Below are 21,135 nucleotides of genomic sequence, written 5' to 3' on the forward strand. Positions count from 1 at the left end.
TTAAAAAAGATTTTTTGAGGGGAAAAATAACCAAATTATGTTGTTAAACTCATAGGAGTTCAATTTTTTTATTGGTTTATTAAAGTAAAAGATTTTTAAGCTAAGCAACTTCTTTTTAATTCCATACATCTAATGGCTTCACTTACTAAACGGATGGCTGCTATGTTGGGAAAAGTCTCCTCCTTTACTCAAAGGGAAAAAATGTTCCTCTAACATTTGAGTAACCTAAGGATTAATTATCATTGTTTTAAACAGCCCCTACAAGCAATGAGGTCAAGCATTCAACATAAATCACTGTACTTAAATTCTGTGCATTCTATAAAACGCAAAAGTTTATATAACCTTGCTTGTCAAACCTGAAAAAGCAAAATCAAGCAGGTGATCCACGCTACCCTGTCACATTAAGAATGGAAGTACGGAAGTAGGGCTTCCCTGGTGGCGCAGTGGTTGAGAGTCCACCTGCCGATGCAGGGGACACGGGTTCGTGCCCTGGTCCAGGAAGATCCCACATGTCGCGGAGCGGCTGGGCCCGTGAGCCGTGGCTGCTGAGCCTGCGCGTCCGGAGCCTGTGCTCAGTAACGCGAGAGGCCACAATGGTGAGAAGCCCGCGTACCGCAAAAAAAAAAAAAAAAAAAAAAAGAATGGAAGTAAAGAGGGACTTCCTGATGGTCCAGGGGTTAAGACTCCAAGCTCCCAGTGCAGGGCGCCGGGGTTCGATCCCTGGTCAGGGAACTAGATCCCGCATGCCACAACTAAATAAGATCCAGCCCACGGCAACAAAGATCCCCCGTGAGGCAACTAAGACCGGCGCAGCCAAATAAATAAATATTAAAAATAATAATAATAATAATGGAAGTAAAGAGAGCAGGTCATCAGTTATCCTAGTTATGTTTCCACACCCTTACGAAGGAGACTGGCCTTTCAGCTATTTATAAACACAGAACTGAAAGGGAAGGGGGCCCTGCCACTGCCACCCTTGTGAGTAACCAACAGGGTGGGCTGTTCGGCTCAGGCTGAATCCGTGGGACCTGTGGGATCTCCCTCAGGATGGCCCACCACACTACGCAGCACCGGATCCTCTGGGTGCAGTCCTGTCTGGTCAGGAAAAGGGCTGTGAGGATTTCCAGCAGTCACTGCCAGCCTATGATTCTATATATGGAAACATCCCATCCTAGTGTTTCCAGCACCACGGGCACCACACCAGGGAGGAGGAGGGAGGAGCAGGCCAGCTCTCCTCTTGCTGTGCTGCCGGCATACTCACTTTCGTGTCTCCCAGGCCCTGCTGCCCTGGACTGGACCCTGTCATCAAATGGCAGCCCAGCCCTCTGCTGAGTCTTGCAGGCTGGCGGCTCTAACATGGAACAGCTGGAAGAGGACCCTGCATTCTTTTCTCTGTGTAAACACTGGGGGCTCTGTTCACCCTCCTGCTGCAGCATGAACTAAAGAATTTTCCCCATGCAACATTACAACCAACAGACCTTTCCCCATCCCCCATCCTCACCTCCCACCCCCAGGCCCGGATATAATTTCAGTCTGTCACCACCCATGCTAGCAAACAGCAAACTGCTGAACCTTTCAGTACATTCACTTTCTATGCTAGTCGAGGTGTCTGTAAATACACTAGCAGGGTAATAGGAAACAATTCTGTTATGCTCAATAAAGTTTCCTGACAAAAGCATTAATGACCCTGATTCATGCCTGCTCCCTATGAGACCCTTTCTACAAGATGTATATCAATATAAATAATGTCGTGATAGTTAAGTATAACCACGTAGTATACGAACTGCAAATATGTTAATAGTCTATAGCATCACCTACAAATTATTCTGAAGACAGAGCTCTAAAATTGGAATATCCGTGGGGAAAAATGAACACAAAATTGGATTTTCATGTATTCCTCATACAGCCTCATCAAAGCTTGTCTTCTGAAGGGCAGTCCCAGGCTTCTTCATGTGTTGCTGAAATCCAAAGAGCCACGTTGCCCAAAAGAAGAAAGGGGGGGGGGGAAGAGCCCAGAAAATCCAGACTCTACGTGACCTGACTTACTTATTTCCCAGGAAACTGCATGAGAGAAAAATCAATCATTCATGCTACCGTAGCTACCACATGGAATGGACTAAGGGAGTTGACAGTGGGCAAAAAAACGAAGCGGCCAGCGGAGGTTAGTGGGTGGCAGGGCCTGGGGCGGGGGCCGGTGGCGGGAGACGCCAAGGACCCAGGGGCCTCGAGGTTCTGTCGCCACGGACCAGCGGTCGGGGGGCGGGGCCTGGCCCGAGGCTGGGAAGGGGGGGAGGGCGTGGACAGGACAGCGGGACGGCGGCTGCCGCGCACTTACCGGGACTGTTGGCCTCGCCTTCTAGGACGTGCAGCTCGGTGCAGTCGGCCAGCGAGTGCTCCAGGCAGAGCTGGAGGAAGCGGGCCTGGGTCTGGCTCACGCGCTTGAGCAGCGACAGCAGTGCAACAGTCTGCTCGCACTCGTTCCAGCCCTTAAACCAGCCCGCCAGCACCCCGACCTGGTCGCGAAACATCATGGTTAGGGGGCGGCCCTCGGTCTACAAAGCCCCCTCCGAGCCCCAGCCCGCCCCGCCCGCCCCAAAGTTTGGCGGAGCCGCAGCCCAGCGGCCGCCGGAGACGCGTTCCCGTTCCAAGGTGGCTCTGGTGCCCGGACGCTGCAGGTACTGCCTCGGCTCCTGCCTCTCTCGTCTGGTTTCAGTTACGTTCTGGTGGTTCTGGCTGATTTCCCCAGAGATGATGACAGACAGTAGCACGGAAATGTTTGTTGTTGTTGTTTTTAAATAACGATTTAAAAAAAAATTTTTCCCCACAAGGCACACAAACTGAAGAATGCTCTCTTTCCCCCCTCCCCCGCCTTCTTCTCGCAGCTTCGGGATGGTGATTTCCGGCGTCCCGGGGTCTCTCCCCCGCTGGGCGGCAGCTCGGACCCTTCACACCCGCATTCCCGAGTGGCGATCACCACTGGAAGGAGAGAAAAGGCTGCAGTGAGACCTCGGCCGGCGAGGGAGCGCGCGCGGGAAACGAGTGCATTAGAGGGGGTGGAGGGGGGCGCCCCGCGGGGGGTTTGGTCCCCCAAATTCCGGCCGCCCCCTCCGCACCCGGATGCTGGAGAGGAGCTATTCCCGTTCTGGGAAAGGCAAGAAGCTTCCTTCCCAGGTGCGTGAGGAGACCGCCCGGCTTCCTGTTGCTGCCGCTGCGAACGGCTAGTGCTCCCCACACACCCCACCCGGGGTGGCCTCGGGGACTGTGCCTGCAAACGCCCGCACCAGCAACAGATCTTTCTCGCGCAGAAAACTTGCAATGCGGCTGCGGAGGGGCGCGGGGGTGGGGGTGGGGGCTAATGCAAAGCAGAGGCGGAGGCAGCAGCAGCCCGAGTTCCTTCCTCCTCCTCCTCCTCCTCCTCTCCCGCCTCCTCCTCCGCCACCTCCTCCTCCCGGAGAAGCAGCCGAACGGCTGCAGCTCCATCTACAGCAACAGCCAGCATCTCCACCGCCAGGCGCCCCTCTGGATTTAGGCCGTGAGCAGCCGCGGCAACAGCTCGAGACAAAAATAAACTCTCCCCACCCAAAGCTCAGCGTCCAGCGGGCGGAGGCGCAGCCGGAGCCCCGGCTATCCCGCGCCGCGCCGCTCCAGCCCACCCGGGAGGTCTCCGAGAGCCTGCTTCGCCCTGAGCGATCAGATGTGTGCGTGCGTATGCGTCTGTGTGTATGCGAGTGTGTACGCGTGTGTGTGCTGTAGGCATCCTGCCCCCGCTGCCGCCGCCTACGGGCGGGTCTGTCCGGCCCACCGCCTCGCCCGCGCGTCCCAGGCCGAAGGCAGCACGGCTATGGGCGAACGCCGAGCGCGGAGACAGCCGAGCCTACAGCACTGCCTCCCCCGGCGGGCAGGGCGGCTCCGCGGGAACTGCGGCTCCGCGCCGCCCGCACACGGCCCCGAAGCACCGCAAAGAAGAAAAGTTCGGTTTCGGGGGCTCCCCCAGTCCTAACCCTGTTCGGGTGGCAGCTAGCGGACGGCGAAGAGAGCCCAGCGACTCAGCCAGCCCTCGAGGGGCGGCTCGCTCCCAGCACCCCGTTTCCCGGCTCCCAGAACTTCGCGGCTCCCAGAACTTCTCCCCTCCGGGAAGGGGACCCAGTGACCCACTGGGGCAAAAGAGAGACAGGGCGCTCACCTGGGAGCGGCTCATCCTGGCTGCTCGCGGCCCCAAGCGCGGGTCCGGGACCGCAGCGGCTCTCAGCGAGGTTGGGGGCGCCCGGAGCGCGGGCTGCGGGCCATGCCGTCGGGGCGGGCGGCGCTGAGAGAGTGCGGCGCTGCGGGTCCGGGCCGCCGCCGCCGCCGCCGCTCCTGCCGCCTCCAGTGTCGGCTCGCGGAGGACTGAGCCGCCCGAGCCGGAGCTCCCCACATGCTACTGATTAACATACACCATTACATCATGGGCTTGGCAGGGAGCGCCCGAGAAGGGGGGAGAGGAACCCGGGCGGCGGCGGCAGCGGCGGCAAGCGGGGGGAGTCGGGGGAGGATCCCCGGGCCCGGCCTGCGACGGGGGTGGGGGGGTGGATTCCTAAGTGGGGACCAGAAAAGGGGAGGGGAGCGGAGAGGGAGGAGCCGGATGGCGCAAAGGGGTCGGGTTGGAGGAACGGCCTGGCGGAGGGAAGAAGTTTGGGGAAGGGGAGGGGTCCAAGTGAATGCCTGCCCTCTGCTGCTTGCGTGTTCCGGAGGGGCCGGGGCGCTCGAGACGCCAGAGTGCGGGCCGGAGGGGACCCAGACGGCGCTTGAGCGGGGACGGTGCTGCCACCGGCTGCTCGTCCTTGGGAATGTGGTTCGCCTACTCGGGTGACCACTCGGCCCAACTGGGGCCCGGGGGTGACAGAGACCTGGGGTCAAGGGCGCTGCAGGCGTGGACGGGTTCCGGGGGTCGAGGACGCGAAGGGCGGAGGAGGCCGAGGGGCGGTGCAGTGCTGGAAGAGCCTGGACGCCGGAAGGCCCGGGTCCGAGAAGCGCGAGAAGTTCCCGGGTTGCTCACCCCTCGCCCGGGTCGGACCTTGGATGCCCTTTGCTCCTGTGGGCGGCCTCGCGGCTAGCCCCACACCCCTCTCCGGCCTTGCTGTCCCCTGGGGAAGCCGCCTGACTTCTGGGGCCAGCCGGGGAGCTACACCTGGCGCGCGGGCTGCGGCTGCGGCTCCGGCTGCGGGCCTGGAGCGGAGAGGAGCGCCGCCCCAGGCGGCTGGGAGGCGGGCGAGGCCACCTGTCAGCGCGTCTGAGTCGCCGGGCTGGGCAGCCTTTATGTGGCCCTGCAGAGTGCACGAGGCCGAGGCCGGGCAGGGGGCTTCAGAGGTCCTCGCCGCGCACAAGAGGATGGGGGTGGAGGTGCAGCGCCGAGGCCATGCAGTTCAGGGAGGGCTGGGAAAGTGCCCTCGGGTAGTCTCGAAAGTAGAGGATTGGTTTAAAATAACCTAAAACCTAACAATCGCTGTGCCTTCCAATAGTAATCGAATATTCACAGGAGGACTTGATGACCAAATCCAGGCTGTCTCTGTGTTTTCAGTGAAAACAGTAAGCCCTGGAACATTTCTCCAGCAACTTGAGGCTTTCTTTATAAGAGTACTTCTGATAAGTTAGTGAAGCCTATGCTTCAAGTCCTGCCTCCCCTACTCTGGCTAATACAGGATTTCTGAAGATAAAGTATCTGAGATATTATTCCACTGATTTACCACTTCCTTCTTTAACTCCAGCATATGTTCCTGGATTTTCAATCATTTCTTCCTTCCGTCCTAAGTTACTGCACCGCTTAGTTCCTGTGAAACATGTGACAGCACCTAACCATCTGTTGGAGTATTGAAAGGTCTTGTGGAGCTGCAAAAATATAGGTGTTACCATTAAAATAGACGGTGTGTGGATGGATAATTTTCTTAAGCTCATCATTAACCAGCCAGGAAAGGTATCTGCATAATTTAATGAATATTTTGCCCTAAAAAAATTCTAGAGTCAGTGTTTTAATTTTGTTTTGTTTTATTATTACAGAGGCAGGAAATCTTGAAATATTTTCTCCAAAACATTATTATCATTAGCTAGTACTTAGTAATAACTTCTATCAAGAAATGGGGAGAAGGTTTAGAGCATGGTCTATCTCAATATATACCTTGCTATCAACTGCAGCCAAAGCAGAAGTTCCCCACCTGGGGATTTTAGAAGCCTCCAAGAGTGATTTTTTAAAAGAAAGTGGGAAAAAAAATCAGTTTCATTAACTTATTTATTGTCACCTGCAGTTTACTAAGCGAATAGTAAAACTAAGAAACAAAAACAACAAAACCTTGAGGCAAATTGAATTCTGCTTAAGCTGAAGAAAGAAAATACTGCCACCTACTGGAAAAGTGTACTTCTTACAGCAGCCTGTGACCTAAGAAAAGATCTTGATTTAGCTCATTTTTGAGCTATTTTTTAAAAAATACAAAGAGGAGCATGACTCATGAGTTGCCATCCTGCCTTGTTTTTGTGGGTTCACAATACTTGTGATTTCCCTCACCTCTGGGCCTTTTCCCTGACTGGAAAGGGAGTGGAGATAAAACCCAGTGATGCTGCTTCACTATTCCTCACAGAGTGAAGTCAGGACTGAAGGAAGGAAAGTAATACTATCAACTAAATATATATTTTTGTCTAAATATGGACTTTCCTATTCGAAACTTTACCCAGTTTTTATGGATAATTAAGAAGTGGCTTTGGGATTGACATGTACACACTGCTATATTTTAAATGGATAACCAATAAATTTTTTTGTAAAAAAAAAAAGTGGCTAACAAGTACTAAATATCCACATGACTTGGAGTTTTAGAGCAAATTCTAACTTCCACATGACTTGGAGTTTTAGAGCAAATTCTAACTTCCAAAGAACAGTTGATTAGGCGGTAATCTGGGAGGAATGGGATTTAGGTGAGCTAGAAACATGGCTGGCAGGCAGGGAAACCATTTCTTGGTTAATGGAGACAAGCCCAGGTGCTTCTCCGTACTCTGTACACAGGAAAAGTGCAAAACCACTGATGAGCATGGAGGCAAGAGTAGGCTACTCAGGCCAAGATGTAGAGAAGGAATTGACTATGAAAAGATTACACTTCGGGGCTTCCCTGGTGGCGCAGTGGTTAAGAATCCGCCTGCCAATGCAGGGCACACAGGTTCGAGCCCTGGTCCGGGAAGATACTGTATGCCGCGGAGCAACTAAGCCCGTGCGCCACAACTACTGAGCCTGCGCTCTAGAGCCCACGAGCCACAACTACTAAAGCCTGCGCGCCTAGAGCCCGTGCTCTGCAACAAGAGAAGCCACCGCAATGAGAAGCCTGCGCACTGCAACGAAGAGTAGCCCCCACTCACCGCGACTAGAGAAAGCCCACATGCAGCAATGGAGACCCAACGCAGCTATTAATTAATTAATTATTTTTTAAAAAGAAAAGATTAGACTTGGGTAACTGAACAGAAGTGCCCAGGAGTGAGGAAATTTGAAGACTGATTGAAAGTGAGCCAAACTGGCATCTGCATCAGATAGAACTCTATCTGCGTAATATTTGCCACTGGGATCTAGTGTGCTTCCTGAAGAGCAGGCACAGCTACAGTAAAGTAGTTTCTGTGTTAAGAATATCATTTAAAAATAATTGTAATGCCTGCCCTCATAAGGTCTGAAAATAACTGGCACATTACTTGGCACATAGGAGGTACCTGAAAAGTATTAGTTTTCCTTCTTTGTAGGTACAAATCAGAGTATGTTAATTTGCCTAATTTACATCTCGGGTCTGCCTCACATAGAAGCATGCTTTTTCATTCTTCAAAGACATGCCCTCTCAAAAGCCAGGTAATAAGGCCGAGGACAGGATGGCCAGGGCTTGAATCAGGATTCAAGGGGATGAAGAGAGAGATGTGGAGGAAGAAACTGCAGAACTGGTGACAGATGGAATGTGGGAAGGCTAAATCAGGAGTCAGGTCTGCTAAGATAGCAACAGTGAAAGGCAAGCTGGGTGAGGCCCAGGAGCCATGGCTTAGGGAGACTAAACTTGAGTTCAGATCTCATTAGAAGAAATTCAGAAATATCTCAGTGTTGGGAGGGGCACACATTCAGATAGGAAGCTGGTGTTCTGTTAGCCCAGGGCAGAGTGCTAATGGCTAGCACCAATTTCCTATACCCCTAGCACGTTTTTATACTGACGGGATCGTGACTGATAACTGGCCCAGGGTAAACCTGGCTGGGCAAGCCTCAGGGAAAGCACTGGGACTCCTGAGGAATCTGCTTTCACTTTTCACTGAAGTTCTTACCACTTTAAGGATAGTTTTCAAATTTTCTTCAGTTCCTCAATTTAGGGAATTTTTCCAGAAAAGAAAGACTTCTTAAACCCAGTTTTAGGTAAATAGAATGCCACTACCCAAAGGCCATAACAGGTGTGATTAGTTACTCTTCAGGAGTGAAACAAGAGTATGAATTGGATGGACATGTTGAATCCATAGGGAAAAGGTCTTTTTTTAAAATTTTGGTAAAATATGTATAACATAAAGTTTACCCTTTTCACCACTCTTAAGTCTAAAATTCAGTTGCATTAAGTACATTCACACTGTTGGTGCAACCATCACTAACTATCCATTTCCAGATTTTTCCACCTTCCCAAACTGAACTTCTGGGCTTGTTAAACAATAAACCCCCATTCTTCCCTCCCCTCAGTCTCTGCTAACCACTATTCTACGTTTTGTCTCTATGAATTTGTCTGTTCTAGGTACCTCATATAAGTGGACTCGTACAGTATTTATTGTCCTTTTGCGTCTAGCTTCTTTCACTTAGCATAACGTTTTTAAGGTTCATCCGTATTACAGCATGTATCGGAATTTTATTCCTTTTTAAGGCTGATTGATATTACACGAAGAAAACTTTTGAGACAGCTTTCTCTAGCATGGAGTTAGATAAGAAAGGTGAACTCCAGTTTTTAGAACATTTAGTCAGGTACACTGTCTTTTTGACTGATTTCTAAAGAGTATAATCCAAACCAATTAACTGGTACTTAAATAAAATATAAATTCAAGCAATTGAACCACAATTTCAAACACAAATGCAGATGGGTTCACACTTTTTAAAAATAAGCAAATGTGTGAAATATTAAATTATGGTTTTTTACAGTAAAACAACTTATAAGGCGTCATAGATAAATTTTCAAATAAATACGGTCAAAAGGTTAAATGTAAGTGCTGCAAAACTACTCCTATTTATAGGATTTGTATAGGTCAGGATTACAAAAGTAGGAGCTTAGACCTTTTAGAGGGATAAGTTGTCCCAGATTGGCATGAGAGAAAGAACGTAAAAATTACTCATTGTAGAAATCATCAAATCCTAATTCTGATCTTTGTTGTTGATTGAAGGCTTGCCAGTATCTTTGCCAGCTGCAAGTGCAATTGAAATGTGTCCACAGTTTTAAATAGCTGAAATTTTTAAAGGTACAAGTCTAAAGTCATATTTCTATAATCTAAACAAAGATCAGACTCCCCTTCTCCAGTATTCTTTAAAGCAACCTCTGTGATGAGAATATTCCAAGACTGCTGGCACCAACAACTTTCTCTTTACCAGGTACTATTGTTGCATAGGATACGTTAAATATTGATTAATCCCACATCCTTGGAATATCCCCATTCCGAAAGCTTATGAGAAACTGCCTGGTTATACATTGAAATTTTATTGCAAGATTTCTCAGAGCCTTCATTATGCTAATGTTCATTCTGCTGTCCTGGAGAGTACAGTATATGGCAGGTCCTAAAGTTACTTGAGCCCAGAACACATTTTTCCTAGGTCTTGTAGTATAGTGTTGCCTGGGATATGTTTTGGGAAATGCTAGGTGTGATAATGGGTTCAAGAAAAGCAATAAAAATGATGAAACAATTTAAAATTGTACCCACAGTTCAATGTTGAAAAACCATGTGCTTTTCATACAATGTAGGAAGGTGACTAGTGATTAAGAGCACAAGCTTCAGGCAAAGCAAAACAAAGCAGAACTGGATTCAAATCCTAACTCTACCACGTAGTAGATGTGTGATACGGGCTATTTAACCTCAGTCGGTCTCAGTTTTCTGTCTACCATAGTAAATTGAGCCAGGTATATAGGAGGTAAGATCTAATTGCTATCAATTAGAGTAGCCAGGAGAGAGACAACACCAATTATTTTATCAGAGGTCATGAATATAAAGAGTTGGTAACTGAAGAGTCTCGAAAGGAAAACATTAAGGTATCTCACAGGTAGCAACTGCAGGAAGCAGCTACCATCCACAGGGCTAGGGAAACAAAATGAAGTTGGAATTATAAAAACTTAGAAGTTTGGAGGACGGGCCCTCAGAGCTGGAACACTCAGCCCTCTGAGGAGAGGGTATTGCTAGGCTGGGGCTGGCGTCCTGAGGTGGGAATGAGGAGGCAGGTTTGGCAAATGTTGGGAGAACTGCAATCTGGATTCAACTGCTGCTCCTGGAATTAACCACCATTACCAAGGTAAAGAAGCGAGGCTCCGGTGGTGCTCACAGGAACAGGAAGCCAACATGAAGCCCACAGGAAACAGACAGGAAGGAGCAAATCCCTCCTTCCTGTCTTCCAGTTTCCCTCTATTGCTCCAGTTTGCAAAGCCTCATAGGAAGCCCACTGGCAAAGCGTAAATGTGGTTTGCGGAGTGTTACCCAGCATCACAAAGCCGGTTGTAGAAGGGTGGGTTTGCAGCTGAGACGCAATAGCTTAACTGTTGGCACAAATACAAAGCGCTCAGAGCAAGGAAAGTATCTGACAGCTATTCCTCCTCCCCCAACCTAACTGACTCAGTCCTATGCCTGGGGCGGATCTGCAGAATTTCCATAGGACCTAGCTACAGTAAAGAGAGAGGAGAGTAAATGACTGGAGGTTCAACTAAATAAATAAAACAAATAAGGTAGGCTTAACATCACAGCTCAAACTTCTAACAACTAAAACTGAACTCCTGGTTCTGCCCCCTTCCTCCCTCCCCAAGATGCATTCCCCCTCAGTCTTTGAAAATTGCAACATGGACAAGGTTACCTCCCTTCTTTGGCTCTCCAAGGTCTTCCCACTGCACAAAAGACTATCCTGACTCCTGCCCATGACAACACTTGCCCTCTCTCCAACCCCATCCACATTGCTCCTTCACGTTTATTCACTTCAAGTCACATAGGCTTTTTCTCTCCCTCTACCACCCAAGCTCTTTTTCACTTTGTGCTTTTTGTTCCTTCCATCCAATATGCTGTGCCCAGCCTCTTTTTTTTTAACATCTTTATTGGCGTATAATTGCTTTACAATGGTGTGTTAGTTTCTGCTTTATAACAAAGTGAATCAGCTATACATATACATATATCCCCATATCTCCTCCCTCTTACATCTCCCTCCCACCCTCCCTATCCCACCCTTCTAGGTGGTCACAAAGCATCGAGCTGATCTCCCTGTGCTATGCGGCTGCTTCCCACTAGATATCTGTTTTACATCTGGTAGTGTATATATGTCCATGCCACTCTCTCACTTCGTCCTAGCTTACCCTTCCCCCTCCCGGTGTCTCAAAAGTTCATTCTCTACTTCTGCGTCTTTATTCCTGTCCTGCCCCTAGGTTCTTCAGAACCATATTTTTTTCTTTTTTTAGATTCCGTATATATGTGTCAGCATACAGTATTTTTCTCTTTCTGACTTACTTCACTCTGTATGACAGTCTCTAGGTCCATCCACCTCACTACAAATAACTCAATTTCGTTTCTTTTTATGGCTGAGTAATATTCCATTGTATATATGTGCCACATCTTCTTTATCCATTCATCTGTCAGTGGACACTTAGGTTGCTTCCATGTCCTGGCTATTGTAAATAGAGCTGCAATGAACATTGTGGTACATGACTCTTTTTGAATTATGGTTTTCTTACGGTATATGCCCAGTACTGGGATTGCTGGTCGTATGGTAGTTCTATTTTTAGTTTTTTAAGGAATCATACTGTTCTCCATAGTGGCTGTATCAATTTACATTCCCACCAACAGTGCAAGAGGGTTCCTTTTTCTCCACACTCTCTCCAAAATTTATGGTTTGTAGATTTTTTGATGATGGCCATTCTGACTGGTGTGAGGTGATACTTCATTATAGTTTTGATTTGCATTTCTGTAATGATTAGTGATGTTGAGCATTCTTTCATGTGTTTGTTGGCAAACTGTATATCTTTTTTGGAGAAATGTCTATTTAGGTCTTCTGCCCATTTTTGGATTGGGTTGTTTGTTTTTTTGATATTGAGCTGCATGAGCTGCTTGTAAATTTTGGAGGTTGATCCTTTGTCAGTTGCTTCATTTGTAAATATTTTCTTCCATTCTGAGGTTGTCTTTTCGTCTTGTTTATGTTTGCTTTGCTGTGCAAAAGCTTTTAAGTTTCATTAGGTCCCATTTGTTTATTTTTGTTTTTATTTCCATTTCTCTAGGAGGTGGGTCAAAAAGGATCTTGCTGTGATTTACGTCATAAACTGTTCTGCCTATGTTTTCCTCTAAGAGTTTTATAGTGTCTGGCCTTACATTTAGGTCTTTAATCCATTTTGAGTTTATTATTGTGTATGGTGTTAGGAAGTGTTCTAATTCCATTCCTTTACATGTAGCTGTCCAGTTTACCCAGCACCACTTATTGAAGAGACTGTCTTTGCTCCATTGTATATTCTTGCCACCTTTATCAAAAATAAGGTGACCATATGTGCATGGGTTTATCCCTGGGCTTTCTATCCTGTTCCATTTATCTATATTTCTGTTTTTGTGCCAGGACCATACTGTTTTGATTACTGCAGCTTTGTCGTATAGTCTGAAGTCAGAGAGCCTGATTCCTCCAGCTCCGTTTTTCTTTCTCAAGATTGCTTTGGCTATTGGGGGTCTTTTGTGTTTCCGTACAAATTATGAAATTTTTTGTTCTAGTTCTGTGAAAAAATGCCAGTGGTAGTTTGATAGGGATTGCATTGAATCTGTAGATTGCTTTGGGTAGTAGAGTCATTTTCACAATGTTGATTCTTCCAATCCAAGAACATGGTATATCTCTCCATCTCTTTGTATCATCTTTAATTTCTTTCATCAGTGTCTATAGTTTTCTACATACAGGTCTTTTGTCTCCTTAGGTAGGTTTATTCCTAGGTATTTATTCTTTTTGTTGCAGTGGTGTTTAAGGAGTGTTTCCTTAATTTCTCTGTCAGATTTTTCATCATTAATGTATAGGAATGCAAGAGATTTCTGTGCATTAATTTTGTATCCTGCTACTTTACCAAATTCATTGATTATCTCTAGTAGTTTTCTGGTAGCATCTTTAGGATTCTCTGTGTATAATATCATGTCATTTGCAAACAGTGACAGCTTTACTTCTTCTTTTCCGATTAGCATTCCTTTTATTTCTTTTTCTTCTCTGATTACTGTGGCTAAAACTTCCAAAACTATATTGAATAATTGTGGTGAGAGTGGGCATCCTTGTCTTGTTCCTGATCTTAGAGGAAAAGGTTTCCGCTTTTCACCATTGAGAATGATGTTGGCTGTGGGTTTGTCATATACGGCCTTTATTATGTTGAGGTAAGTTCCCTCTATGCCTACTTTCTGGAGGGTTTTTATCATAAATGGGTGTTGAATTTTGTCAAAAGCTTTTTCTGCATCTGTTGAGATGATCATATGGTTTTTCTCCTTCAATTTGTTAATGTGGTTTATCACATTGATTGATTTGCATATACTGAAGAATCCTTTCATTCCTGGGATAAACTCCACTTGATCATGGTGTATGATCCTTTTAATGTGCTGTTGGATTCCGTTTGCTACTATTTTGTTAGGGATTTTTGCATCTATGTTCATCAGTGATACAGTGAAACTGGTAGTTTTCTTTCTTTGTGACATCTTTGTCTGGTTTTGGTATCAGGGTGATGGTGGCCTCGTAGAATGAGTTTGGGAGTGTTCCTTCCTCTGCTATATTTTGGAAGAGTTTGAGAAGGATAGGTGTTAGCTCTTCTCTAAATGTTTGATAGAATTTGCCTGTGAAGCCATCTGGTCCTGGTCTTTTGTTTGTTGGAAGACTTTTAATCACAGTTTCAATTTCAGTGCTTGTGATTGATCTCTTTTTATTTTCTATTTCTTCCTGGTTCAGCCTCGGAAAGTTGTGTTTTTCTAAGAATTTGTCCATTTCTTCCAGGTTATCCATTTTATTGGCATATAGTTTTTTGTAGTAATCTCTCATGATCCTTTGTATTTCTGCAGTGTCAGTTGTTACTTCTCCTTTTTCATTTCTAATTCTATTGATTTGAGTTTTCTCCCTTGTTTTCCTGATGAGTCTGGCTAATGGTTTATCAATTTTGTTTATCTTATCAAAGAACAAGCTTTTAGTTTTATTGATATTTGCTATCATTTCCTTCATTTCTTTTTCATTTATTTCTCATCTGATCTTTATGATTTCTTTCCTCCCGCTAACTTTGGGTGTTTTTTGTTCCTCTTTCTCTAATTTATTTAGGTGTAAGGTTAGGTTGTTTATTTGAGATGTTTCTTGTTTCTTGAGGTAAGATTGTATTGCTATAAACTTCCCTCTTAGAACTGCTTTTGCTGCATCCCATGGGTTTTGGGTCATCGTGTTTTCATTGTCATTTTTTTCTAGGTATTTTTTGATTCCCTCTTTGATTTCTTCAGTGATCTCTTGGTTATTAAGTAGTGTATTTTTTATGCTCCATGTTTTTGTATTTTTTTACAGATTCTTTCCTGTAATTGATATCTAGTCTGATAACATTGTGGTCGGAAAAGATACTTGATATGATTTCAATTTTCTTAAATTTACCAAGGCTTGATTTGTGACCCAAGATATGATCTATCCTGGAGAATGTTACATGAGCACTTGAGAAGAAAGTGTATTCTGTTGTTTTTGGATGGAATGTGCTATAAATATCAATTAAATCCATCTTGTTTAATGTATCATTTAAGGCGTTTGTCCTTTTTTATATTCATTTTGGATGATATGTCCCTTGGTGAAAGTGGGGTGTTAAAGTCCCCTACTATGATTGTGTTACTGTCGATTTCCCCTTTTATGGCTGTTAGTATTTGCCTTATGTATTGAGGTTCTCCTATGTTGGGTGCATAAATATTTACAATTCTTGTATCTTCTTCTTGGATTGATCCCTTGATCATTATGTAGTGTCCTTCTTTGTCTCTTCTAATAGTCTTTATTTTAAAGTCTATTTTGTCTGATATGAGAATTGCTACTCCAGCTTTCTTTCTTTTTCTTTTAAATTTATTTATTTATTTATTTTTGGCTGTGTTGGGTCTTCATTTCTGTGAAAGGGCTTTCTCTAGTTGTGGTGAGCGGGGGCCACTCCTCATCGCGGTGCGCAGGCCTCTCACTGTCGTGGCCTCTCCCATTGCAGAGCAGAGGCTCCATATGCGCAGGCTCAGTAGTTGTGGCTCACAGGCCTAGTTGCTCCATGGCATGTGGGACCTTCCCGAGCCAGGGATCGAACTCATGTCCCCTGCATTGGCAGGCGGATTCCCAACCACTGCGCCACCAGGGAAGCCCTCCAGCTTTCTTTTGACTTCCATTTGCAAGGAATCTCTTTTTCCATCCCCTCACTTTCAGTCTGTATGTGTCCCTAGGTCTGAAGTGGGTCTCTTGTAGACAGCATAGATACGGGTCTTGTTTTTGTATCCATTCAGCCAGTTTATGTCTTTTGGTTAGAGCATTTAATCCATTTACATTTAAGGTAATTATTGATATTTATGTTCCTGTTACCATTTTCTTAATTGTTTTGGGTTTGTTATAGTAGGTCTTTTCTTTCTCTTGTGTTTCCTGCCTAGAGAAGTTCATTTAGCAGTTGTTGTAAAGCTGGTTTGGTGGTGCTGAATTCTCTTAGCTTTTGCTTGTCTGTACAGGTTTTAATTCCTCCGTCGAATCTGAATGAGATCCTTGCTCAGTAGAGTAATCTTGGTTGTAGGTTTTTCCCTTTCATCACTTTAAAAATGTCCTGCCACTCCCTTCTGGCTTGCAGAGTTTCTGCTGAAAGATCAGCTGTTAACCTTATGGGGATTCCCTTGTATGTTATTTGTTGCTTTTCCCTTGCTGCTTTTAATATTTTTTCTTTGTATTTAATTTTGATAGTTTGATTAATATGTGTCTTGGCATGTTTCTCCTTGGATTTATCCTGTATGGGACTCTCTGTGCTTCCTGGACTTGATTAACTATTTCCTTTCCCATATTAGGGAAGTTTTCAACTATAATCTCTTCAAATATTTTCTCAGTCCCTTTCTTTTTCTCTTCTTCTTCTGGCACCCCTATAATTCGGATGTTCGTGCATTTAGTGTTGTCCCAGAGGTCTCTGAGACTGTCCTCAATTCTTTTCATTCTTTTTTCTTTATTCTGCTCTGCAGTAGTTATTTCCACTGTTTTGTCTTCCTGGTCACGTATCCATTCTTCTGCCTCAGTTATTCTGGTACTGATTCCTTCTAGAGAATTTTTAATTTCATTTATTGTGTTGTTCATCATTGTTTGTTTGCTCTTTAGTTCTTCTAGGTCCTTGTTAAACGTTTGTTGTATTTTCTCCATTCTATTTCCAAGTTTTGGATCATCTTTACTATCATTACTCAGAATTCCTTTTCAGGTAGACTGCCTATTTCCTCTTCATTTGTTTGGTCTGCTGGGTTTTTACCTTGCTCTTTCATCTGCTGTGTGTTTCTCTGTCTTCTCATTTTGCTTAACTTACTGTGTTTGGGGTCTCCTTTTTGCAGGCTGCAGGTTCGTAGTTCCCATTGTTTTTGGTGTCTGTCCCCAGTGGCTAAGGTTGGTTCAGTGGGTTGTGTAGGCTTCCTGGTGGAGGGGACTGGTGCCTGTGTTCTGGTGGATGAGGCTGGATCTTGTCTTTCTGGTGGGCAGGACCATGTCTGGTGCTGTGTTTTGGGGTGTCTGTGACCATATTATGATTTCAGGCAGCCTGTCTGCTAATAAGTGGGTTGTGTTCCTGTCTTGCTAGTTGTTTGGCATAGGGTGTTCAGCACTGTAGCTTGCTGGTAATTGAGTGGAGCTGGGTCTTAGTGTTGAGATGTAGATCTCTGGGAGAGCTTTTGCAATTTGATATTACATTGAGCCAGGAGGTCTCTGGTGGACCATTATCCTGAACTCAGCTCTCTCACCTCAGAGGCACGGGATGACACCCGGCCGAGCACCAAGACCCGGTAATCCACACGACTTAGAAGAAAAGGGAGAAATAAATACATAAATAAATAAAATAAAAGTTATTTAAAAAATAATTATTAAAAATTAAAAAGTAACAAAAAAATAAAAGAAAAAAGTGAACAACCAAACCAAAAAACAAATCCACCAATGATAACAGGTGCTAAAAACTCTACTAAAACAAACAAACAAAAAACGGACAGACAGAATCCTATGACAAATGGTAAAAGCAAAGCTATACAGACAAAATCACAAAAAGAAGCATAAACATACACACTCACAAAAAGAGAAAAAGGAAAAATATATATTTATCTACATATTTTAAAAAAAGGAGGAAGAGAGCAACCAAATCAATAAACAAATCTACCAATGATAATAAACTCTAAATACTAAACTAAGATACACATAAAGCCAGTAACAAATTAGACGCAGAAAGCAAACCCCAAGTCTACAGTTGCTCCCAAAGTCCACTGCCTCAATTTTGGGATGATTCGTTGTCTATTCAGGTATTCCACGGATGCAGGGTACATCAAGTTGATTGTGGAGATTTAATCTGCTGCTCCTGGGGCTGCTGGGAGAGATTTCCCTTTCTCTTCTTTGTTCGCACAGCTCCCGGGGTTCAGCTTTGGATTTGGCCCCGCCTCTGCGTGTAGGTCACCTGAGGGCATCTGTTCCCTGCCCAGACAGGACGGGGTTAAAGGAGCAGCTTATTCGGGGGCTCTGGCTCAGTCAGGTCGGGGGGAGGGAGGGGTACGGAATGTGGGACAAGTCTGCGGCAGCAGAGGTCAGCGTGACATTACACCAGCCTGAGGCCGCCGTGTGTTCTCCCGGGGAAGTTGTCCCTGGATCACGGGACCCTGGCAGTGGCAGGCTGCACAGGCTCCCGGGAGGGGAGGTGTGGAGAGTGACCTGTGCTCGCACACAGGCTTCTTGGTGGCGGCAGCAGCAGCCTTAGCGTTTCATGCCCGTCTCTGGTGTCCGTGCTGATAGCCGCGGCTCACGCCTATCTCTGGAGCTCATTTAGGTGGTGCTCTTAATCCCCTCTCCTCACGCACCCCAAAACAACGGTCTCTTGCCTCTTAGGCAGGTCCAGACTTTTCCCCGGACTCCCTCCCGGGTAGCTGTGGCGCACTAACCCCCTTCAGGCTGTGTTCACGCAGCCAACCCCAGCCCTCTCCCCGCACTCCGACGGAAGCCTGAGCCTCAGCTCCCAGCCCCCGCCTGCCGCAGCGGGTGAGCAGACAAGCGTCTTGGGCTGGTGAGCACTGGTCGGCACCGATCCTCTGTGCGGGAATCTCTCTGCTTTGCCCTCTGCACCCCTGTTGCTGCGCTCTCCTCCGTGGCTCTGAAGCTTCCCCCCTCCGCTACCCGCAGTCTCCCCCTGCAAAGGCGCTTCCTAGTGTGTGGAAACCTTTCCTCCTTCACAGCTCCCTCCCCGAGGTGCAGGTCCCATCCCTATTCTTTTGTCTCTGTTTTTTCTTTTTTCTTTCATCCTACCCAGGTACGTGGGGAGTTTCTTGCCTTTTGGGAGGTCTGAGGTCTTATGCCAGTGTTCAGTGTGTTCCGTAGGAGTTGTTCCACATGTAGATGTATTTCTGACGTATTTGGCGTATTTGGTTCCACATGTAGATGTATTTCTGACGTATTTGGTGAGGAAGGTGATCTCCACGTCTTACTCCTCCACCATCTTGAAGGTCTCCCTGTGCCCAGGCTTTTGACAAGGCTTTTTTCCTCAACCCTCAGGGCTCAGCTCAATTGTAGGCTCTTCAGAGAGACCTCCACAGACACCGTCCTATCTAGTTACCTGCTAACTTGCTTTTTTCCTTCAGAGTATGCAGCATAAGCAGTATCATCTTATTTTTTTAATTTACTATTTATTGTTAGTCTCCTCCAGTCATCCAAGTGAGTTCCACAAGCGCAAAGATCTCACATGCCTTGTTCATCCTCTACCTCTAGCACCAAGCACAGCAGCTGATCCATGTAAGACCTTCTAAGTATTTGTTGAATGAATGGATGGTGTTCTGGGGATACAAACATGAATAAGACAGAGTCTTCCCAGTTTTCCTGACTCACTTTACCCAAGCCAGAAGCCTAAGAGCTATCCTGGACTCCTCCTCTCCATGATCCAATTTGATGAAGTCCTTTGGTCCTTATTGTTTCTCAGCTGGATTACTGTAATAGTATCTCAATCCTGATTTTTCCACATTTATTCTTCCCCACATTTCAAACTCCAGACCATCTTCCAAACTTACATATCTATTTATAAGTGATAGGCATGTTCTCCAGCTAATCCAAGATTAGTAAAATGTGATTTCTCATGCAGATAAAAATAAACATGAGTTCCAATATTTTCCCCACATTCCACTTTGTAGACTGCTACATTCAAAGCACCTCCAATACTGACATTTCCAAAATGCATATCTGATTATATTGCTCTGTTTTAAATTACTGCAGCAATTCTTCAGTACCTTTAAGATTTGATCGTATGAATTTTATCCTTTGTTTTGTTAATATGGTGTGGCACATTGATAGATGTGCATCTGTTGAACCATCCTTGCATCCCTGGAAAAATTCCACTTGATCATGGTGTATGATTCTTTTAATGTATTGTTGAATTTGGTTTGCTAATATTTTGTTGAGGATTTCCGCATGTAAAAGAATGAAGTTGAACCCCCTTCCTCACACCATATACAACATTTGACTCAAAATTGACTATAGACCTAAATGATAAAACCCTTAGAAAAAACATAAGAGTAAATCTTTGTGACCTTGAGTTAGGCAAAGCCTTCTTACGCATGACAACAAAAGTGCAGTAACCGAAGAAAAAATAGGTAAGTTGGACTTCGTCAATATTAAAAACTTTCATGCTTCAAAGTCACCACCAAGAAAGTGAAAAAACAGCCCGCAGAATGGGAGCAAATATTTGTAAATCATATATCTGCTAAAGGCTTTGTATCTAGAATACAAACACTTACAAATCAATAACAAAAAGTCTACTCGATTTTAAAATGGGTCAAAGATCTGAATAAACATACAAATGGCTAATAAGCACATGAAAAGATGCTCCACATCATGAGCCATTAGGCAAGTGCAAATTAAAACCACAGTTACACTGTAGAATGGTAGTTGCCAGGGACTGGGGTGAGGGGGAAATAGGGAGTTGTTATTTAATGAGAGTAGAGTTTCAGTTTTGCAAGATGAAAAATTCTGGAGGTCTATTTTGCGACAGTGTGATGTACTTAATGCTACTAAACTATACATTTTTAAAGGGTTAGGATAGTAAACTTTATGTTATGTATTTTTTACCCAGTTAAAAAATTTTGATACCACTTCACACCCACTAGGATGGCAATAATAAAAAACATAATAACAAGTGTTGGTGAGGATGTGGGAAAACTGGAACACCATACATTGCTGGTAAGAACATAAAATGGTGCAGCTGCTTTGAAAACAGTTGGGAAGTTCCTCAAAATGTTCATTGTAGAATTTTGATATGAACCAGCACTTCCACTTGTAGGTATATAGCCAAGATTAATGAAAACATATGTCCATGTGAAAACTTGTAGCCAATGTCCACAGCAGCATTTTTCATAATAGCCAAAAAGTGAAAAAAATCTAAATGTCCATAAATTGATGAATGGATAAACACAGTGTGGTATACCTATGCAATGGAATATTATTTGGCAATAAAAAGAAATAAAATACTGATTTATGCTATAACATGGATGAACCTTAAAAACATTATGCTAAGTAATGTTCTGTGGCCAGTCAAAAAAGGCCACATACTGTGTGTGATTCCATTTGTGATTCTACATGTGATTCCATTCCATGTAATGTCCAGGACAGGCAAATCTATACTATAAAAAAGTAAATCGGTGGTTGCATAGGGCTGGGGAAACATGGCAGGGATTGGGGGTGATGGCTAATGCACA

The 21,135-nt window shown here is 45.2% G+C and overlaps 1 protein-coding gene across 5 annotated transcripts in view; it reads right to left on the minus strand.

The window, feature by feature from the left end:
* SAMD4A (sterile alpha motif domain containing 4A) overlaps nt 1-4,323 on the minus strand; it is a 235,440-nt gene extending 231,117 nt beyond the window's left edge. For 4 of the 5 annotated variants that reach the window (XM_082647072.1, XM_082647069.1, XM_082647071.1 and 1 more), the window contains exons 1-2: nt 4,184-4,323; nt 2,336-2,976 (exon numbers count right to left, since the gene is read on the minus strand). In XM_082647072.1, the coding sequence (XP_082503198.1) occupies nt 2,336-2,531 (196 nt within the window). In that variant the 5' untranslated portion in view covers nt 2,532-2,976; nt 4,184-4,323. Of the gene's footprint in view, nt 1-2,335; nt 2,977-3,579; nt 3,712-4,183 lie in introns of those variants that run through there. The other variant, XM_082647068.1, reaches the window with a different exon arrangement.
* Between the last annotated feature and the right edge of the window lie 16,812 nt (nt 4,324-21,135).

The sequence above is a fragment of the Grampus griseus genome, assembly GCF_964374135.1.
Source record: "Grampus griseus genome assembly, chromosome: 2".
Taxonomy (NCBI): Eukaryota; Metazoa; Chordata; class Mammalia; order Artiodactyla; family Delphinidae; genus Grampus; species Grampus griseus.